The following is a 21,768-nucleotide window of genomic DNA, read 5'->3' as shown; positions in this document are numbered from 1 at the left end:
AAACAAATGTGTTCTTATTGTGGTAATATTTAGCTCCAGAGTAATAAGTAAGGAGGATCAAATTATGTAATAAAAAAATCATTGACAAAAAAATGTAGTGAGATGGAAAGATAAGTGAAAAGGACAGTATCTAAAGGCAGATAGACAGTATGATCCCATTTTTGTAAAAAAAAAAACTTGTTGGGTAGAAAGATATTTGATGCATAACAAATGAGTAAAAATAGTTAGGGTTTAAGGCAGAAGCTCTGTGCAAGGTACAGAGTGGACCAGAAGGCATGTGAAAGAGTGAGTGCTGAGCTTTTGTTTCTTAACCTTAAAGTCTGCTTCTTTGTCAGCTTCTCTCCAGTCCACCAGGGACACTAGTTGTTATTTAGTGTTAAATATTCATTTATATTATATTTATTCATTTCACTTATAAGTATTCATTTGCTATCCTGAATCTCTTCAAGGATGCAGTCAAATATTAAGGACTCGTGTTGTTTCTGAAGTTGATTCCCAAAGAAAATCTGTAGGAGATCATCTATTGAAAACCAGCAGCCCAAAATCTTGTGGTAAATCTTTTTACTTTACAGCAGAATTTAATAAAAAGGGTCTCTATATTGGACCTTATACAAAAAGTCTCAGGCTTCCTTGGTGGCGCAGTGGTTGAGAGTCCACCTGCCGATGCAGGGGACACGGGTTCATGCCCCGGTCTGGGAAGATCCCACATGCCGCAGAGCGGCTTGGCCTGTGAGCCATGGCCGCTGAGCCTGCGCGTCCGGAGCCTGTGCTCCGCAACGGGAGAGGCCACAACAGTGAGAGGCCTGCCTACGGCAAAAAAAAAAGGGTCTCATTTCCCAACATGTTAATGGACCCCTTATAATGTAGTTCCACCTGCCCTGGGACACAGGATACAAAAACACAAACACAACCCAGCCTCAACATATGTGAAATGAATGACACTCCTGTTACAGAACAAGCATTTCTTCCCTAGATATTCAGTGGAATTAAAAAAAATTAATAACCCCAAACCTTACAGCATCGATAAGTTTCTGCTTAAAGAAACTAATGTTTGCAAAGTAAATAGGAGATGGACATCTGAAAATCTTCACACCGTCTGGTTCATACATCTGTAAGGCAGAGAAGTCATAGTAGATGGTGCCCATTAGATTTATATTAATATCATTTAGCCAATCAAAGAGAAAAATGAATTTTCCTTACTTCAGAGTAATCTTTTCTATTCTTATAGATGTTGCTCCTGCCAACATTAGCCAGCGTGCTGCACTTGGGACTGTAGGAAAAATCAACACCAAGTGAATCATTCATGCATATACATTAGGCCTATGAGGCTAACGTCGATGTTTTCCCAGCATCCCAAAGCAGGCTCACTTTTCCAAATTTTAAAGGTTGGGGAATCCTCACGCCATCATGCCCTGGAGGGCATACACCTTCTTTGACTGACCCTCCCACAGCTCCTGGAAGCGTGCCTCTCCTCCCATTTACCACATCCAGTTTACAAAGCACTTCCATATGCTTTGCCATTTTCATTCTGAATATCAGTTAGTGGGTGAAATAAGGCAGATACAGTCACCTTGTTGTATAGATAAGGACATGGAGAAGTATCATGATTTGCCTATGACCGCTCAGTTTGTCTCTGTGTTTGATGGGTCCCCAAGAAATGAATGAAAATATAAGTGAATAAACAAGTGCAGGAACATTTCAATGTAAATGTGTTCCGTCAGTCCAGGATCAACCTTAACTATGATAACACCTTCTGTTCTAGAACACCGTAGATCCCAACAAGCCTTCTCTCTCTGTCACGCCATGTAATCCAACATAGGCTGAGTGACCACACGGTGGTGACATTACACGGCAGAGATTTAAGAATCCAAAGATGTTTGGACTGGAATTCTGTTTGGAATTCTGTTAAAAATCAAGAATTCTAAGTAGCTTTTGTGGCATTTCGGGATGAGAGGGGCCTTTGAGAAGTTTTCTAATCCAGCTCCTTGATTTTCAGGTGGGAGTCCAATCTAACAACCCATCCAGGGGAACAACAACACTCCCCCAGACACGGAGAATCTCAGAATCTTCTCAGAAACACTTTCCCATGTTTAACAAGTCTGAGACAAAGACAGTAAACCTGCTCAGCATAGAATTACCACCAGTTTACAGCTGGGCAAACAGACTCAGAGATTTATGATTTCTTTGAATTGGTGTCAAAGCAGGGAGCAGACCAATAACTGGTGGGATCTGGCTGATGCTCTAAGGTTGGGCCATTCTTTCACCCTCAGGCTTTGGGGTGAGGCAGAACAGATTGGCCAATCTTCTCTTCCTTTTTTTTTTTTTTTTCTCTCGCTACACGGCACAGCATGTGGGATCTTAGTTACCCACCAGGGATAAACCCTCGCCCCCTGCAGTGGAAACGCGGAGTCTTAACCACTGGACCACCAGGGAAATCCCAGGCTTAGCCAATCTTGATAGATTTGCATACCTATCAACTAAACTGCTTTTCCCTTAACAAGTGACAGGTTTTTTTCTCCTCCGACCTGGGCAGGTCAAAGCCTGCAAGGATGCAGACCACAATGAGCACTTACAACTGGGTCCTGAAGACGATAGTCAGGAGCTGAAGCGCCACACTAGCAGCCAGGCCTAAACCGAGGCCCAGGACAACGGCAAAGATGAAGGTCATGACCCAAATTAGCTGTCAAAAGAAGGCACACATACACCACCGTTTACTCTCATTTAAGTACAGTGTCCTAGGTCCAGAGCTATAAGAAAGCATGAACTTCTAGGGCCCAAAGCAGAAGTTGGGAGTGCACAGCAGAAGAGACCTGCCTTGAGGTCATTTCTGCTGGCTCGGGTTCTGAGCTGCAGAAACACAAGCAAATCTTTTCAAAAATCCCAAGAGAGTGTATCCATTTCTAATCCCATCCCTGGGCCAGTTAAGGAAATGATCGAATCTTTCACAGCGAAAATTCCAGAACCAGCTGCTCTTTGTCAAAATCAGCAAATTAATTGGTAGAGCCTGGACTAATCTCTTACTTTTGGTCCTCTGATTTAATTAAAGGCTACTGTCTCTACCAGACTCCTAGCATGCCAAAAAAGTGTTAAAATCCCTAACACTGATCTATCAGCAGCAAAACTAAACCAAGTGTGGTTTATTACTTTATGCTTGTTAAGTACCATAAGCTATGTTAACAAGCCTTTTTACACCACAGACTTTGACCCTGATATAATTAGAGACATGGGCTTCTCATTGTAAGGCATGCTGAGAGCGAGGGGAACCTTTAGAGTGTTTCCAAAAGGAACGTTCAGAATTTTTCTTCACAGATTCTCTGGAAACGAACATATGATGTAATGAAGAACAGAAGCAATGCATACCCTAAGATTCAGAGAGTTTCTGTGGTGTTAGAGGTGACTTCAAGAAGTTTTAGAACAGATCTAAGAAGTTCTCTCCTTGTGTTTCATGGACCATTGCCTACTTGTAAGTAGCTCATCCTTTTACATTAAAATCCCAGAGAATAATCATTAGAGTATGTAGTTTCAGGATAGCAAATAAAACAAACTCAGGTTATTTAAACAGACAGATAGAAACAAAATTTCACTTTGTTTGCAATATAAATATGCATTTTACATCAGCATTAAAATGTCATTCTGATTCCTCTCTTTCAAATACCATCGCCTCATCTTACACAATCATACTTATCCTTTCGCCACAATCTTCGTATTTCTGTGAACTGCATCAGCATTCCTTTCAAGTTTCCAAGGGCTAAAGCTGCCAGGACAGACTGTGAAAAACATAAAGAGCAGATGTACTTTGAGATAATCCAATAACCATAGAGAAGCAAAGGTGAAGGTTGTAAATAAGTGAGTCCTTTCCAGGGCCTCAAGGCCTATCAAAGGATACACCCTTTTCTGGTGTGCAATGCCATGCACGATACACCAGACCCGGGACTGTGAGCTGTCCCCAGCCATGATTTTGTCCCCACAACAGTGACAGGGACATGCCATAGATGATCTGATAGCATTTACTCGCCTGTACCTTGGGTCAGAGAAAGGCAGATCTGAAGACCTATGACCAAAAGAAATTCTTCCCAAGCAGAGGTGGTCTAGTGTATGTCTATTTACTGTAGGTAGGGAGAGGGGGTTGCTCTTTGTTTAAAAATAAAACTTGGGGGGACTTCCCTCGTGGTCCAGTGGTTAAGACTTTGCCTTCCAATGCAGGGGGTGCGGGTTCCATCCCTGGTCGGGGAGATAAGATCATGTCTCGCGGCCAAAAATCCGAAACGTAAAACATAAGCAATATTGTAACGAATTCAATAAAGACTTTAAAAATGGTCCCCATCAAAAATATCTTTAAAAAAAAAAAAAGAAACTTGGGGAGCTTGGGGCCTTGGAATCAGAATTCAAACCTTGGATGATGATCAGTGATCATGTCATTTAGTAAGAGGAAGCCGAAGATCACAGAGAGGTTCGCAAAGATTTGACGCCGACTCTCTGGGACAGTGTGAACCCTATCTGTCTTGTTCCCTACTAGATCCCCAGAACCTACTGTGGTAAATGCACGTGGGAGGGGCTTCATAATTATTCAGCGAATGAGTGGGTGAACTAGTGAGTGGAAGAGGCAGTAACACAGCCTCCTTTAAGAGGCCTGATGGTGATACTGCTGAACAGTAGAGTCACGAAGAGGGGTCTGGGTGGTCAGCTAAGCTCAAGTTTTTGTTTCGTGGCATGCCAAAATGAGATAATTTGTCTTGCAGGAATTATGATAATTAAGGTGAAAAATGCTGAATGGCACCCTCTCTTCCTTATTTGGGTTTTAACACAATGGTAGGAACAGGCCCCCAACCCCTGCCCCCAATTCAGCTGTTCGATTCTGAATGGACTATGGAATTTGTATACTGACTACTTTCACACCATAAAAGAAATGTACAAAGAAAAACCAAACACAGTTGGTGTTTTCCTATCTCAAATATAGTTTAACTGATCTAGACATTTTTTATTTTCACAAGTTATGTTTATAATTTAATGCCTGACTAGCTCATTTACTCACTGTGAGAATACAGGTTGTTGTTTAGAAGACTAAATATTGTCTTAAGTGACTTTAAAAAGGAAATTACACACAAATGCACACCAGTTAAAAAATGGGGGAAACTGGATAAAGTCTGTAATCTGGTTAACAGTACTGTACCGATGTCAATGTACTCGTTTTGATATTGTAGTGTAGCTATGTAGTTGCCCTGCCCCCCTGCCATGGTAGCTGCGTGAAAGGTTCACAGTACTCTGTACAATAAGCCTGCTGCTTTGGGGGACTTTACTATAAAACACGTCAAGTACCACCTGCAGAAGAGACATATTTTTTCTTTTCATTAGGCATTATTTACCACCTGGTCAGTATTCCATGGAAAAACAACTTGAAAATGGGTAAACAACATATATATGTATAACCGAATCACTTTGCTGTACACTTGAAACTAATACAATGTTATAAATTAACTATACTTCAATTTAAATTTTTTTAAAAATTAAAAAAAAATTGAAACATTTACAGTGAAATACATACACAATAGAGCCTTTTAAAAAAAACAAAGATTACAGAGCCCTGAGAAGCCATAGACAGGAAAAGGGGAATCATTTTACCAGGAACCAGGTATCCATACTGTAATTGATATAAAGGATTAATTGTAAACAAAATGCTTAGAACTCAGCTGATGCTTAGTAAGCGCTCAAGGGACGTTCATTCTTAGCTATCATGAAGGGTTATTTTGTCCTTATATGATAAAAAGAAGTAGACCAGTTATTCAGATGAAACAAAAACATTACAGACACAATGGTCTAAGAAGGAATTGTCACATGGTTCCTTTACAAAGTAGGGCCTTTGATTAGCATCCTGGACAGCGTCACTGGTGTGGTTTATTCACGAAAGAGATAGGATTTTAAACGGCAATTGTTTTTTTAGTTTCTCCCAATTGAAGTGGGTGAGGTAGAGCCCAGGGATACACATGGGAGGAAGCACACAGGGCAGAATTCTCTATTTCGGGGAGCTGTGTGTGCGTTTATTTTTATTGAGATATACATTATTATACACACTATTTCTTTGGTGGTGACTTTTTGACCCATTTTATGCCATTCCTCTGGAAATCAGTAGGTTAGCATAGGAAGAACGCATAATTTTAGCAAAGAGTACTGTGCACTGCTTGGCCACATTCGGGATAACTGCACTGGGACTCCAGAAACCTTGGACAAAACTCATGTTCCAGCTACTAATCAACAAGGGAAAAGGCCTAGATAACAACCAACAGACTTTGGTGGGCTGTGTCCCATCTCTATGTCCTTTGTAGTCAGAGGTAGAATAGAATGTTTGTAGAATAAGAATAACAACAATAATAATCTTTACAATAAAGGCTAGCATTGGGACTTCCCTGGTGGCGCAGTGGATAGGAATCTGCCTGCCAATGAGGGGAACACGGGTACGATCTTTGGACCGGGAAGATCCCACATGCCGCGGAGCAACTGGGCCTGTGCGCCACAACTACTGAGCCTGCGCTCTAGAGCCTGCGAGCCACAACTACTGAGCCCGTATGCCACAACTACTGAAGCCCACGTGCCTAGATCCCGTGCTCCACAACAAGAGAAGCCACCACAAGAAGAAGCCCATGCAAGGAGAAGCCCACGCACCACAACAAAGAATAGCCCCTGCTCACCACAACTAGAGAAAGCCCCTGCACTGCAACAAAGACCCAACGCAGCCAAAAATAACTAAAATGTAAAAAAAGGCTATTATTTATTAAGTGTTTATCATGTGCCGCACCCTGGGCTAAATATTTCACGTGCATTATTTCATTCAATTTTTGCAACAACTCTGTGAGGTGGGGACTATTTCCCTCCCTGTTTTACAAATGGGCAACTTGAGGTTCAGAGAGGTTAAGTAATCTGCCCAAAACACACAGGTAATAAGCGGCAGAGCCACTTAGAAGTACATCTACATGACTAGAGCCAGTGCCCCCGTACTCCCTCAAAGTCAAATTAAGACCACAAAGAACAAGGTATTGACCATCATCTGGTTTCCTACAGATCCTGTATTTTCTAGGGCCTGCTGTTATTTTTGTAACCTGGATGCTGCCACGGTGGACAAAGCATTAAACTACGCCCTCAAAAATTACAGTTCAGGAGAGATGGAGAGAGGAGCATGAGGTGAAGGTACAAGGTCAAAGTCTAGCTGTTGGCTCCCATCCAGCAATCTGACAGCTTTGGTCTTGGAGTCAAATCAAACTCTGGGAGCTGCAGGGCGTATTCCTAAGAACAGGTTGTGTGGATGATAGCACCATTCTCTGAATTCGATAGAGGCCCTGATGACCTCAACCTTTAAGAAAATCTTCACTTTAGTCAATCCATATCGAAGCTGCAGTGCCAGGATGCCTTCCTATGTAAACATTAATTATATCTGGGGCTACAAACGTAGCGGTTGAAGAGGAGAGTTGATAAGGCAGAGTATGAGTTGCAAGGGTAGAGCTGTTGGATATTTGCATTCCTAACATTCATAAGATAGTGCCAGGAGAAAAAGAAATAGTTTTGGCCCATAGAGTATTGGCTAAGAAGAGGACCTGAGAGTTTGTAGATACTCATTTTCCCTAGTTTAGTTTGTGCTTCCTCAGTTTAAGAACCAGGGTCCTTGATTCATCACCCAAAGGAGAGAGATGTCAGTCCGAGAGAGGAGTGCTACCTTTTGCAGAGGCTCCAGCAGAAATCCAATGGCTAGGATGACAATCAGCACGATGACAGCAGAGAGAAGGCCAGCAACCTGTGAAGATGAGAACATTCTCATCACAGACTCAACTTTCCTCCCCGGATCCGCATCCCCAGTGACTCAAGCTAGGACGACCCTCACAGCAAAGATCCTCCAGTACCTGGGTTTTGCCTCCTGTACTCTCCTGGACCCCTGATCTGGAGAGGGCTGTACTTGCTGCAAATCCTCTGAACGATCCACCGAATATGTTACTCACTCCCAAGGCGATTAACTCCTGATGGGAGAACAAGGAAGAATCTTCTTTAGATGCGGCACCATTGATATTATGCATGCAGAATAGTATATAATGTTGCCTAATTAGACCCAGCGTCGGTTTATACTTACCTGATTGCCGTCAATGGGATAATCATATTTGAGGGAATAGACGCTGGCCACAGAGAAGGCCACTGCAAAGCCAACAATGGCAATGCCAAAGCAGTCTCCCATGGTATCTCGGAAAGTCTGCACATTAGGTGCGATAGGGGCCTGAAACCTGAAATTGAAATTAAACAAGTCAGAATGCCACCAACCTGCTTATAAACCTTCCACGGTATCCATTTGTTCTCAGGAAAAGTGCAAATTCCTTAGCAAGGTCCCAATTACCCCTCCTCCACATCTTACTTAATTACTACCATTTTCCCAGAATTTATACTCCAGCTATACCAAGCTTTCTTTGTTTCTCATCACCCATCATCTCTCACCTTGACAGCTTCTAATTTGCTGTTGCCTTTCCCTGAACCATTCCCCTCATCCCTATCCTTCCCTCCAGAAAGTCTTCTCTCACCCCCAAGGTCAGGGTTAGGCAAGATTCTCTATGCTTCCCCAGTTCTTGATGACTCCTGTTTCCATCCCTGCCCCTCTCTCCATCCAGACCCAGAGCAGGGACTGTAACTTGTTCATTATTCTATGACCAGGACCAACAATGGTCCTTCACAGCATATATCAGGTGGTCAGTAATTGTTGGGCAAGTCAGCGAATGAATGAATGCAATCTAGGCTGAGTTGTGCCTTTGGAGTATGACTAGCAAGAATTTAGCACCACTGAAAACCTTGGAATCTGTTATCTTACTGTTGAAAAGCAATGCCGCCTGTATTTGATATGAGTGTAAATCTAGTCCAGTGATAGTGATAAATCTGATGTGATTTTAGCATAGCCACACTATAGTGTACACTTAGATCAATATAAGCTTTGTGCAAAATGTCTCAGATCCCACTTGTATTGTTACATTGGGTTGCAAGGTATCACCCATTATGCCTCCAATAGCTATCCATGGATGAAGGCTCTTTGAGCAAACACAATTCTGAGAGAAGGAAAGCAAGAAATTCTTCCCTTCATTGATAATGATAACCTTTCATGGAAAACCCTTAGCAAACAGGTGGGCGTTAGACTCTGCCCCGCACTCCACAGAACTTCTAGAGCCAACTGTGGCCCTGACAGAGGGCGGGTTTCCATTTAAAGTGAGATAGTGTCAGGGAAACATTCAAGTCACAGAGGATACTCCTGTGCCTGTGTCTCATGAACTTAGAGCAGTTAAATAATATTTACTAATTGCATTATAAAGTCCAAATATCCCAAAGTCAACATCAATTTACTAAAATGCTCAGCTCCTATAAACATCTGTTTCTGACCTAAAACTTATTGGAGGTAAGTTAATTGGGTCCATTCAACTCTTTTTAAATTGCTATTCATGTTTTGTGAATGTTAATAGATTTTTAGCTCTAATTTTGAAGAAGTACTATTATTTCATATTCTGCAGCTTTCATAAATCAGAAAGTTAGCTTGGAATATTATATATAATCTAAAACCAGTGGTACAATTGTAATCTGCATTTTATACCAAAATAACCAGAAGCCTGCTATCATTCTTTTTTTCTAGCCTCTAATCACCATAGGCAGAGTGGTGTGATGGAGATTTACAGTCTGAAAACTTGATTCATTTCCTGGCTCTGCTACTTACCCAGGTTCCTCATTTGTAAAGTGATGATAATAACACTTGTTCTCTTTTCTTCATAATTTTTGTGGGAGGGTCAAATAAATAATGAATGTAACTACTGTTGACACACTGTAAAGTACAAAGTACCTGTAAACTACTATTACAGGGTCCCTCTGGAATCTGAATATATCCTTTGTGTTTCCTTTACTATTTCAATGATCTCTTTCCTTCAGCCAAGTTATTTGCATTCAGTGTATGTAGCTTCACAAAGTCACTTCTAAGGTGTCATATTCATTAATAACAGATTAGCAATAATTAGCAATCGTTACCTTCCAGTTATCTTCTATTTGCAATCATCAGAAATCTAAAATGCTCACTCGATTATCACTCAGAAAAAATGGGACTGTAAAAAGCATGTAGGGGCTTCCTTGGTGGCACAGTGGTTAAGAATCTGCCTGCCAATGCAGGGGACACTGGTTCGCGCCCTGGTCCGAGAAGATCCCACATGCTGCGGAGCAACTAAGCCCGTGCGCCACAACTACTGAAGCCCACACTCTAGAGCCCGCGAGCCACAACTACTGAGCCTGCGTGCCTAAAAGCCCATGCTCCGCAACAAGAGAAGCCACCGCAATGAGAAGCCCGCACACGGCAAAGAAGAGTAGCACCTGTTTGCTGCAACTAGAGAAAGCCCAGGCGCAGCACCAAAACCCAACACAGCCAAAAATAAAATAAATAAATCAATTAATTAAAAAAAAAGCGTGTAAAGTGCCTAGTACCTAATTTAGGTGCTAAATTAGGAACAGCAGTAATGCAGTTCGAACACTTACAGTAGGCCAGGCACTTCAGGACATCACACATATTAACTCACTTAATCCTTACAAGAACCCTATGTAATAACCTATGCTATTTTTAGCCCCATTTTTACAGCCAAAGACATTAAGGCACAGAGTTTATTTGCCCAAGATGAGGAAGTGAGTCTGAAGTAAATCCTAGGCACTCTGCCTCTAGAAAGCATGAGTTTGCTTACTGGGCTACACTGCCTCTCTGTAGAGTGTAATGACCTACAAATGTGAGTTACCCCTTTCCCCACCCACACACACTATGGAAGGAGGTCCATTGACATTTAAAATATATTTACTAAGTAATGTCTCTAAGATTGTAACTCAGTGTCCTTACCTTTTATTTCAAAACCTTTCTGGCAAGATCCTCTTTAATTTTGTATCTACTTATCTATCTAGTTTGTGTCTCCCAAGATGTTTAAATAAAGCATAATCGGGCTTCCCTGGTGGCGCAGTGGTTGAGAGTCCACTTGCTGATGCAGGGGACAAGAGTTCGTGCCCTGGTCCGGGAAGGTCCCACATGCCGCGGAGCGGCTGGGTCCGTGAGCCATGGCCGCTGAGCCTGCGCGTCCGGAGCCTGTGCTCCGCAACGGGAAAGGCCACAGCAGTGAGAGGCCCACGTACCGCAAAAAAAAAAAAAAAAAAAAAAAAAAAAAAAAAAAGCATAATCACTTGAAAGTTGCAGAGTGGAGAGAAACACTAGAAATAGTCTTTCAGCTTCAGCCTAATTTCTCCCATTTAAGTTAAAAGTGATATTTGTGATCCAAATATTACAAGTGGTAACACAATTTTATCTGATGATAAAAATATTTTTTGCTTAAAAATATATATTTGCTTTTTTTTTTTTTTTGCGGTACGCGGGCCTCTCACTGTTGTGGCCTCTCCCGTTGCAGAGCACAGGCTCCGGACACGCAGGCTCAGCGGCCATGGCTCACGGGCCCAGCCACTCCGCGGCATGTGGGATCTTCCCGGACCGGGGCACGAACCCATGTCCCCTGCATCAGCAGGCAGACCCTCAACCACTGCACCACCAGGGAAGCCCTATATATTTGCTTTTAATAGAATTTAGTTAGTTTTAAGTCAACAATGCAATGCATATACATGCTGATTCCTGGAATAATTCTCAAATACTCCTAAGCATGGGGAGGGAGGGAGGGTTTTTTTGTTTTTGTTTTTTTACAGGAATACCACCTTTCCTAGGGGTAAGCAAGTTGAAAGAAATTGATGCTATGGCCAGAGGGCAGAGAGAGGAAAGAGCACAAAACTGGATCTCCCTCCTCAATCCAATAAATGCAATGGAATACGTTTTCAAATTCCTTGTACAAGCTGCGCCTCCCATCCTTCTGCAGCGCTAAGAGTTGCTCTGGGCTTGTCTTGAATTTGATCTTCAGAGAGGACAGAGTGTGCCCATCTGGATTGCTCAAGCAGCGTGTGGCAGGTATTCCTTCAGTGTCTCCTTTGAACTGTTGGAACTTGGCTCCAGTAACCTCAAACAAAACATTACGTATTGTTTATAGTAATTTATGGCCAAGGAAATCTGGTTTCCCTCGGTTCCTTTTAAGGAGAGGAGCAAATTTACTTTGCCTATTTTTCTATTTTCACTATCTCACTTTTCTTGCGTGTGAGCCCCTTCTGGTTTGTGAGTTCTTCCGCACAGAGAAACTTTCTGATGTTAAGAACTGCACACCCTATGTCCTTTGTGACTCCCTCCTAGAAGGAGAGTAGTGAGCCCTCCTCCTGGGTGCATGATGGATGCCAGATACAGGGAGGGTTCTGAGCTGGATTCATGCATTTCAGCTTGAAGTCGTTCGTCACTACTGCTTACTCTCTAATTAGAGCTTGGAGATGCCATAATAAGAGAGACACTTACCCACTTTCCATCTCCCCAACCACGGCCACGTTAAACCTGTTTTTGAAGTCAAAGCCATATGACACAGCTGTTGCGATCACAGTCTGCAAAGTTGCAAATTGCCCAAGTTAGAAATGGGAGATGTAACTAAGAGTCTTGCTTTGAAAAAAAAAATACCATTGCCAAAAGCCACCCCTTGACTTATTGAATAAGAATCTCAGCTCAGGTTTGGCTACTTTTTGAAAAGTCCCGAGGCAATTCTAATGTGCCACCAAAGCTGAGAACCACAGCTCCATTCCAATGGGTCTCTCACTAGGATTCTCAGAGGTCTGCTCTCTGCCCCAACCTTGTCTTACATGGAAAGAATAAACCCCAAGTCATCAAAGCAAGTTATTAAATTCTGAATAAAGAGAAAACCATACTAAATATGATACCCAGAAACTGCAGAGAGGTCACCGGTCCCACTAAAGCCTCTTGATCTACAGACGGTGAAGGGCTTTAGACATAAAAACACAAGACTAATGAATTATGAAAGAAAGTCTTGGGACGATCAGTTACCATGATGAGTTCAATTGGAATGGGCACTGGAAGTTTGGCTTTGTAGCGCTGATTTATTTCTTTAACCACAAATACCACCAACAGGATAACCAAGGATGTCACAAGGTCTGCAATATTAGTCTTCTCTATTTGTGAGAATATGGAAGTTAGTACCTAGAGTATAAAAGTAAAAAACATCCAAGTGCTACATTAATGTGTAATTTGGATATAACACTTAATTAATTCCCAATAGATAAAAATAAACATAGACGTGAAACGACTGACAGATTGATAGCAATTCCCTGTTCTGCTTGTGTTAGCCACGAGTAATTGTAGAGACTAGCATGGAGATATGAGAAGGGTAAGTCAGCACAGCATCGCCACCACACTGGTTTAGGGATGCTCTTCGTCTAGTGTTGAATTTTCTTGCACGTTTTTCACGTTTTTATAACTGGTCTCTTCTGCTCTTAGGTGTCGTTGCCGTCTTTTTTATTTCACAATCAACACTACTGCTCTGTCCAGGGAATAGCCTTTGACCTCTGATAGTTTTTCTTAGCATGTATCCCCTTAATTCCTGCCTTTTTTGTTTTAATGTTCAGACCCCTCATATTTCTTCGTTGACTCTGTCTGTCACTTTTGGAAACTAGTTTCCTGGCTAGCTGTGCAGTTCTCTAAGCCAGTTGGGTGCCGTATCTGTGGGATCCAGACAGCTCAAGCAGGTCCAAACTGGATCCCAAATGGTTCCCAAAAGACTCCACTTCTGGAATAGCTCTGGATGGGAGTGAGAGAGGGCTGGTTCCAATTTGGAGGGAGTTTGTCTCTGATTCCCAAAGACTGTCTTGACAGAAGCACTAACAAGCCCAAAGTCAGTAAAAGGAAGGAAATAACAAAGATCAGAGTGGAAAGAAATGAAACACAGACTAAAAAGACAATAGAAAAGATCGATGGAACTAAAAGCTGGATTTTTGAAAAGATAAAAGAGACAAACCTGTAGCCAGCCTCAGAAAGGAACAAAGCATGAGGACAAAAATACATAAATTCAGAGGCACTAAGAATGCTCTCTGTTCTACAGAACATCCTTTAGAGGAGAGAAGAAAGAACCACTGTTCTATTTACATATTGGCCAATTTCCTTTTGTTTTATAAACAGGGATGCATAAGAGGCAGAACTTCAATTCTAAAAGAACAAGACCTGCTTTTTAGAAATAGGGAAGCACTTCCACTCAATCAGCACATTTCTTCCAAAATAAGATTTTGAGAAAGATTTTAAAACTTGGGACAAACTTTTAATAATGGGCATCGATGTTTTTTCTTTTTAAAAATACTGAAGACTCAAATCTAAGAGAAGTGGTAGTTAATTTCTGTTATTCACATCAGCTGATGTGGTATATGGTAGCTGTGGTAGATTTTCAGGGTTGTTCTCCTTGCCACTTTTTTTTTACTGTGAATACATTTCACAGCCCGTTGATTTCTTGGAAGTTATAGGTAAGTCCTGCAGCAAAGGCACGAAAGGAAAGTTCTCCTGGAAACATGATAGTGAATTTTGTGTATTTCCATATTTTTTAAGCAAAAGGAATACTTACTTTGAAAATTGAAAATGGATCAGCATGTGCTGGGACTGTCAGCTGAAGAATAAATTTGAGCTGGGAAACCAAAACGTGAACAGCGGCAGCTGTGGTGAAGCCACTGATTAAGGATTCGGACAGATAAATCACCACGAAGCCCAGCTGCAGAACCCCCATGAGCAACTGCAAAGAGAGAGAGCAGAGCCTTTGTTAGTGTAGATTCAGAGAACACCTCGGCAGACTGAAGGATCAGCTACTGTAATGATGCAAAATGTGGAGGTCAGCCTCCACCCCTGTGTCTTGAAGAAGCAAGTGTTGTTGCCTCCTGGAAAACCTCCCATGCAAGGTACCACCCTCTGCTTCCCTCCCCCATCCCAACACCCCCCACCCCAAGGTGGAATGTTACATGGTGTTCAAATAGCACATCAGTCCAGTATACTCCCAAGAACTAACAGGTTTCTTCTCTTCCCTCTTTTGAAGGTGCGGTATCTTTAGGAGACTCACCCATAAACCTTTCATAGCAGAATCTTATCTAGCATTAGCCCTCATAAATTTTCCCAGGGAATTTTCAGTTACCCTTTACAGCTGCTGTCGCATGCATGGGCGAACATCCATTCAGATTCCCTCAAACAAGTTGCTTGATTTTTGTTAGGAAATACGTAACTGCTCATGACATCAAAAGTGCTTGATTTTAAATGAGGGCAAAAGTGGTTCATTCCCCCAAAGCTTCAGGATTTTGCAAGAAAGTAAATGGATAGATGCTTGGCCTACCTCTCCACTCCTGACCCCGGAATGCAAACTGAGCTGTGAGTTTGCAAATGCACTAGGATCAGAGATGCACTCGGACTCCATTGTTGAACTGACCCCATTGTTGGTCAAGAAGACCCACCACTTACGTCTTGGTTTGAATTGACTCTTTTTTTCTTTAAGGAATGGTCTTAACTAATAATATCATTAGCCATAAACTTAGGCAACATCTTGAGGAGTCTGACATTTTCACTATCTAACATCTTGAGGATAGGGACATTTTCATAATCCAGGCATGGTGACAGGGGTGTGGCTTGGGAGTGAGGCTTTAAACCCCTCCATAATCCTTTTCAGCTTTCTCCAAATCTTTGACATGGACAATTCAAAGCACTAAGCGCCCATCCCTTCGAAATAGACTGTAGTCAATGAGGAATTAGAAAGAAAAAAGTTCCCAAGCTGCCAGTTTCTCTATTGCATAGAGTTCTGTTTAGTGAATATATAAATTCCCAGGTATATTATTGAATTCAGCATTTCACCTGTCACCACATGTGCCTCCCCACTCTTATTTTTTCCTTCTCTCTAGACCCATGTTCAATCATCTTTGCAAAGTAGACCTGCCCTTTCACTTCTGGCTGTGGTAGGTGACTTAAATTATTTCCAATGGGCTATTGAAGGAGGCATGTAAACTAACAGGAAGAGTCGGGAGGGGTGGCAGGAAGGAGAGAAACCACAAAGATGTGTACCAGTCAGGACACATAAATTGAGGAGCGTAGATTCTGTGACAGAGTACTCACCTGGATGATTCCAGAAAGAATTGTGACCGTTGCAGCCACCATCACCTTATGATCATCTAGTGATGAATCATTAGCCACTGAGCTATTAGTGACTGTCGGATCAGCTGTATTGGCTATTGGGGTTAATCTCACAACTACTGCTCCCACCATCATACTGAGAACTGGAAATGGACCTAATAAAAGAGAGGGCGAGTTGTAGTCATTATGTCTCCCTATAGCACAGTTGTCTTTCAGCCATAATGTAGCATATGAAGAGACTGCTGTCTGGAGTTCTGATCTACTTCCCCAAGCCCCAGTCCTAATTCTTACAAGAAACTATGACTCCTCTCCTGGATTCTGCACAATTTGGAATTGATACAATGCGTGGCTAATGGCATTCATAAAGAAAAGCAATGTAAGGATCAATTAGCCCAGGAGTTCACTTACCCACTGATATGTGTCTAGAAGTGCCCAAGAAAAAGTAGATTATGACTGGGAAAAAGGCTGCATACAACCCATAGCTTGGGGGGATGGTGACCAGCAGAGCAAATGCTAAACCTGTAAATACACAAGCATCAGTGTCCTTATTTCATGCAAAGGGATCATAGAAGTTTTCATTAGGCTCTTCAAGTATTTAAGATTGTACCTTAAAAATTATTTTATTAACTCAAATGTATCAATGATGTAAATGTAAGATCTAAAGCTATAAAACTCTCAGAAGAAAACTTAGGTGTAAACCTTCGTGACCTTGGATCAGGCATGGGTTTCTTAGAAGTGACACCTATAGCATAAGCAACCAAATTAAAAACAGATCAACAGGGCCCCATCAAAATGTAAAAATGTGTGCTTCAAAGGATACTGTCAAAAAAGTGAAATGACAACCTACAGAAAGGGAGAAATGATTTGCAAATCGTATCTTGGATAAGGGTCTGTTATCTAGAATTATATAATTAACTTTTGCAATTCAACAATAAAAAGACACATAACCTAATTTTAAAATGTGCAAAAGATTTACACAGACATTTCTCCAAAGATGTACAAATGGTCAGTAAGGACATGAAAAGATGCTCAACGTCATTAATCATTGGGAGAATGCAAATCAAAACCACAAAGAGAGTCCATTTCATGCTCGCTAGGATAGCTAAAATAACAAAGGCAGACAATAACAAGGGTTCACAAGGATGTGGAGAAATTTGAACCCTCACCATTGCTAGTGGGTTATTATATGACACAGCAATTACACTCCTAGGTATATACCCAAGAGAAATGAAACATGTTCACACAAAAACTTGTGTACAAGTGTTCATAATAGTATTATTCATAAAAGCCACAGCATGGAAACAACCCAAATGTCCATCAGCTCGTGAATGGACAAAATGTGGTATATCTATACAGTAGAATATTATTCATCCATAAAACGGAATGAAGTACCTGTACATCATGGATGAAACTTGCAAACGTTATGCTAAGTGAAAGAAACCAGACACAAAAGACGACATATTCTGTGACTCTGTTTGCATGAAATGCTCAGAATAGGTAAATCCATTGAGACAGAAAGTTGTTGCCGAGGGATGGATGGAGAGGGGATGGGAAGTGATTGCAAGAGATTTTGGGGGATGGTTGTAGTGAAAATGTCTTGCAGTTAGTGGTGATAGTTGCACAACCTCGTGAATACACAAAAAACACTGAATTGTGCACATTAAGAGGGTGAATTTGGGCTTCCCTGGTGGCGCAGTGGTTGAGAGTCCGCCTGCCGATGCAGGGGACGCGGGTTCGTGCCCCGGTCTGGCCAGATCCCACATGCCGGGCAGCGGCGGGGCCTGTGAGCCATGGCCGCTGAGCCTGCGTGTCCGCAGCCTGTGCTCCGCAACGGGAGAGGCCACAACAGTGAGAGGCCCGCGAACCACCCCCCCAAAAAAAAAAAAGGGTGAATTTTATGATACATGAATTATATCTCAAAAAAACAAAAAAGTTACCTTGCAGTACAGCCACCAGCCCTGTGCTGATTCCAGAAACAATGTCACTGAGGAGCCATTCCTTTATGCGGTACGCTGGCAACCAAGATGCTATGGGGAACAAAGAGAGGGCAATTCTCTTGGCCTTTTGTGCAGAACAGCTGAAAACATTGAAAGCCACCGTTCAGTTATTAATATCCAATTTTAAGTTTAGTACCTATTGTACATGGAAAATTGGTAAAGATAATATTATCATTTCACTAACTTTCTCACTAACATTCACCTCCTTACCCATATCAACTGCCCCCAAAGGATTGACCACCACCAAAGGATTTTTTGTTTTAAGAAAAATGTTGCTTTTCTTTAGCCACAATAGAAATTATCTGTCATCCTCAGCTTGACTTTACAACACTTTGATGGAGAATTTTCCTCTGTCCTCATCTATCAGTTCTCTGGTATGGAGAGATTGTGTGGAGAGCCAAGATTGGTGTTCAATTTCAGAGACTACTTTTCTAGCCCTGGCAGGAAGTAGGAGGTTTGGAAACCAAAGATAAAATGACTTTGGAGAGGGGGGAAAAATATTTGAAAAGAGAAACATTTTAAATCTTTAATAAGTAGCCAATTATAAATATCTGTTTGAAAAAAAAAAAAAAAACTTTGGAGACTGTGGGCTATAGCCGAAAGAAGAGCTTGGAAGCTGAAAAATTTCAGAGAAAGTGCTTCATTTACTCCTAATGCCAGTACCTTAAAAAAATATCTTACCGGAACCACGTTTTGAGATGATCCAGAAGTGTCTTATGATGTCTGTGTTTCTTCTTATGTTCTTCGTCAAAAGCCTTTGTGGAATACACTGGCCTGGCCACGACGTACTGATTCCCGATGGGTTCAATCATTGTGCTTTCTCTGACCGTTGTGGTAAGTGGAAGACCTTTGGAACTATGTGGCAAACCCTTCTTGCCTTTAGCAGGTTAAAAATGCCTGAAACCAAACAGAGCTTGCTTCTTAAATAACTCGGAGATAATGTGATGCAATTTACAGATGAGTGAGCTCTGAACTGAATGTTACCACCTTTTGAGATCAAAAGAGGCTGGATTAAGGGACCTAGATTGTATTTTGCGACTGTGATAATCGCTTTTTACTGCAAGAAGCTGGACACAGCTCCTCTGGGTAAGTAAACAAGGGCTTTGATTGATTTATTTTTAAAAGATTGCCAAAAAGCAATAGAAATTGACTCAGTTTACTAACCAGTGAGTGCATTTTTGACTTGTAAAGCGAGATCTCAAGAAAGGAATTTATTAAAAAAAATTTTTTTTCGGCAATGTTTCCAAAGTTATGGCACTGGAGGTACTGGGACAGGTTAGATTTAAAGTCTGTTCATTGCCCCTAACTCTAGTCAAGCCTGTTGCATTTGACCCATCAGAATTTTTGTAATACATTATAAAATGTTTTTAATTTGTGAAATTCAAGGATATTGCCCATTTAAGGTATTTTCTTATTATTTCTGGGAATTAAATAGAGTTTTATCATTTGTAGTTGAGGAAACTACTCAATTTACTTAACCTTTTTGAGCTTCATTTGTATACTTGGAATAATAATACTCGTTACAAGGGGATGATGAAAATTAAATGAGAATGTTTTCACAGCATCTAGCATTGCTTCAAAGCATCTAGCACACTACAAGCATTCACTAAATGGTAGTTCTTATTCTAACTATTTGCATTTTCTGCACAAGATTGTTAATTTCTTGGTTCTTATCTCAATCCTTTTTACTACAGTTAAAAGATCAGTTTTGCAAAAGTTTTTTTATGCACATTATCTATTTAGCCCTCACAATTCTTTGAGGCAATTACTATTATTATTCTTGTCATCTTCTTACAAATGAGAAGACAATAAATAGCACAAAAAAGTCTCCATAAAAATCTAAGAATCTTTTCCTCAGGTCATACAGCTAGTACACTGTCAAAAATACAACGTCTGTTTTCAGACTTTGCTGTTTCTTCTACAACGCACAGCTTCTCTTTTGTCCAGTGTGAACAGAATTGAAGAACCTTCCAACTAACTGTTAGCATTTTGCCCACTAATCTTGGTTCTGTATCATAGTTATTAATTGAATTATCTCAAACTAGATTGTACCTTGTTACATGGTGCTTTTCCAAAGCTCAAGGGATTTTTAGCATGTTTTCAGAGCTCAAGTTATAACCAGGAATCAGATGCTGGCCTCAATTTCTGACCCCACCTGATCTCTCTTTGGCACCCATTTCTTTCCCCACCCCATTCCCTAGCTTCCACCAACGTCCTTTCTACTGACCTTCTCTGACAACAGTGTGGTGTTTCTGCCCCAGCCTCTGGCTTGACCTCCAGCATTTGAGACCCCGTGAACCTTGTTATGACTGTGAGGCCGCCTTTGCTATTCTTTCTGAGCCTCCTCCAACCCCAAGCTGCTTGTCCTCCTTGCTTCTCATTTCTATTCCCGCTCCCACCTCTCCACACTCAATTCCAGGTGTTATATCCCACTAACTATATAGTACTTTCCATTATCAAAAGAACTTGTACGTGAGGGTGGGGGTTGGCTTACTCATTGCTGTGCATAGCAAGGATTTTTGTCCTTGTTTGCCAACTACCAACCATATGGTCGGGACGTTTACACGAGACCTATCCCACGTTAGTGACTCTTGACACCTTAGGTCTCTTGCAAAGGCTGTCTTCAAGAAGAGTTTTAATCCTTGAGGTATGCAACCTAGCCAACGTTATTATTATTATTAGGCCGTGCTGAGCAGCTTGCGGGATCTTATTTTCCCAGCCAGGGATTGAACCCTGGCCCCCATATCAGTGGAAGCATGGAGTCCTAACCACTGGACCGACAGGGAATTCCCCAACCTAGCCAATTTAGGATGAAGATGACTCGGGTACTGTGCATTCTATTTCTGGCAGATGCTGCCGTGGACAGAAAAAAAAAAAGATGCTATTTTGTTACTTTACTCATATTTTCATCAAGTTGTTCACGGAAACTCATTAGTTCTCTTCCTTAAGAAAAATCCTGAAAGTGCTTTTTTTTCTTCCTTTTCTGCTGCACATTTTCTCTCTGCTAAGTCACAGTCTAATTTTTTTGGCCAGTGACAGTGATGGCAGATATAACTATATCTCTATGAAGCTTCCTTCCCTGAGGATGACCATGCCCTGGCTCTTCAGTGGATCAAAGGCCTGAGCCCTGGCCATCCTGCCACAGCCTGGGAAATGCCACCACCTCATGCCCAAGCGCTGACTACAAGGGGAGTGCTCGAGGGCCGGCGTCAGGGTGGCTTAAGAAATCTTTTCAGAATTTAGAACGAGAGAGCTTGAGGGCCACCATTCCAATCTTGTGGTTTTCCCCTAGCTGCCATCACTTCTCCCAAAAGCTACTGCCTCATATTCCACATGTAACCAGGGACTTCCCTGGCGGCCCAGTAGTTAAGACTCCATGCTTCCAAAGCAGAGGGAACTTAAGATCCCACGTGCCATGTGGCACAGCAAAAAAAAAAAAGCTTTTAAGAAAAAATATTCCACATGTAACCAACCATCTGAGCCACTAAATCAACCACCCCAATGGTGCCTCTGCTGAGAAAAGCTCCAGATACTCATAAATTAATGTCATTCTCCAGTTCATCATTTCTGGGATTCTTGAGAATGACCTACTTTAGTTAGGAATTCAAACGTGATTTTTCTTAACTTAAAAAAAAAAAAAAACCTGAACATGTTACCTTTTCCCCAGAAATTCTTGGAAAACGTTTTCTTGGTTCCTAGAATGAATTCCACTTTCAAATATTACAC

The 21,768-nt window shown here is 41.6% G+C and overlaps 1 protein-coding gene across 1 annotated transcript in view; it reads right to left on the bottom strand.

The window, feature by feature from the left end:
* SLC26A3 (solute carrier family 26 member 3) overlaps window positions 1-18,854 on the bottom strand; it is a gene marked incomplete at both ends in the record, with an annotated part of 31,889 nt that extends 13,035 nt beyond the window's left edge. The window contains 14 exons of the mRNA XM_079931634.1: window positions 1,017-1,109; window positions 1,201-1,270; window positions 2,574-2,680; window positions 3,672-3,767; window positions 7,703-7,780; window positions 7,887-8,000; window positions 8,111-8,258; window positions 12,407-12,489; window positions 12,944-13,096; window positions 14,505-14,669; window positions 16,028-16,200; window positions 16,454-16,564; window positions 17,983-18,122; window positions 18,724-18,854. Coding sequence (XP_079787760.1) covers window positions 1,017-1,109; window positions 1,201-1,270; window positions 2,574-2,680; window positions 3,672-3,767; window positions 7,703-7,780; window positions 7,887-8,000; window positions 8,111-8,258; window positions 12,407-12,489; window positions 12,944-13,096; window positions 14,505-14,669; window positions 16,028-16,200; window positions 16,454-16,564; window positions 17,983-18,122; window positions 18,724-18,854 — 1,662 coding nt within the window. The remainder of the gene's footprint in view (window positions 1-1,016; window positions 1,110-1,200; window positions 1,271-2,573; window positions 2,681-3,671; window positions 3,768-7,702; window positions 7,781-7,886; window positions 8,001-8,110; window positions 8,259-12,406; window positions 12,490-12,943; window positions 13,097-14,504; window positions 14,670-16,027; window positions 16,201-16,453; window positions 16,565-17,982; window positions 18,123-18,723) is intronic.
* Window positions 18,855-21,768: the final 2,914 nt, after the last annotated feature.

Source organism: Stenella coeruleoalba, assembly GCF_951394435.1.
Source record: "Stenella coeruleoalba genome assembly, chromosome: 9".
Taxonomy (NCBI): domain Eukaryota; kingdom Metazoa; phylum Chordata; class Mammalia; order Artiodactyla; family Delphinidae; genus Stenella; species Stenella coeruleoalba.
Note: the sequence above shows the minus strand (reverse complement) of the source record. Positions and strands in the feature narration are given on the sequence as shown.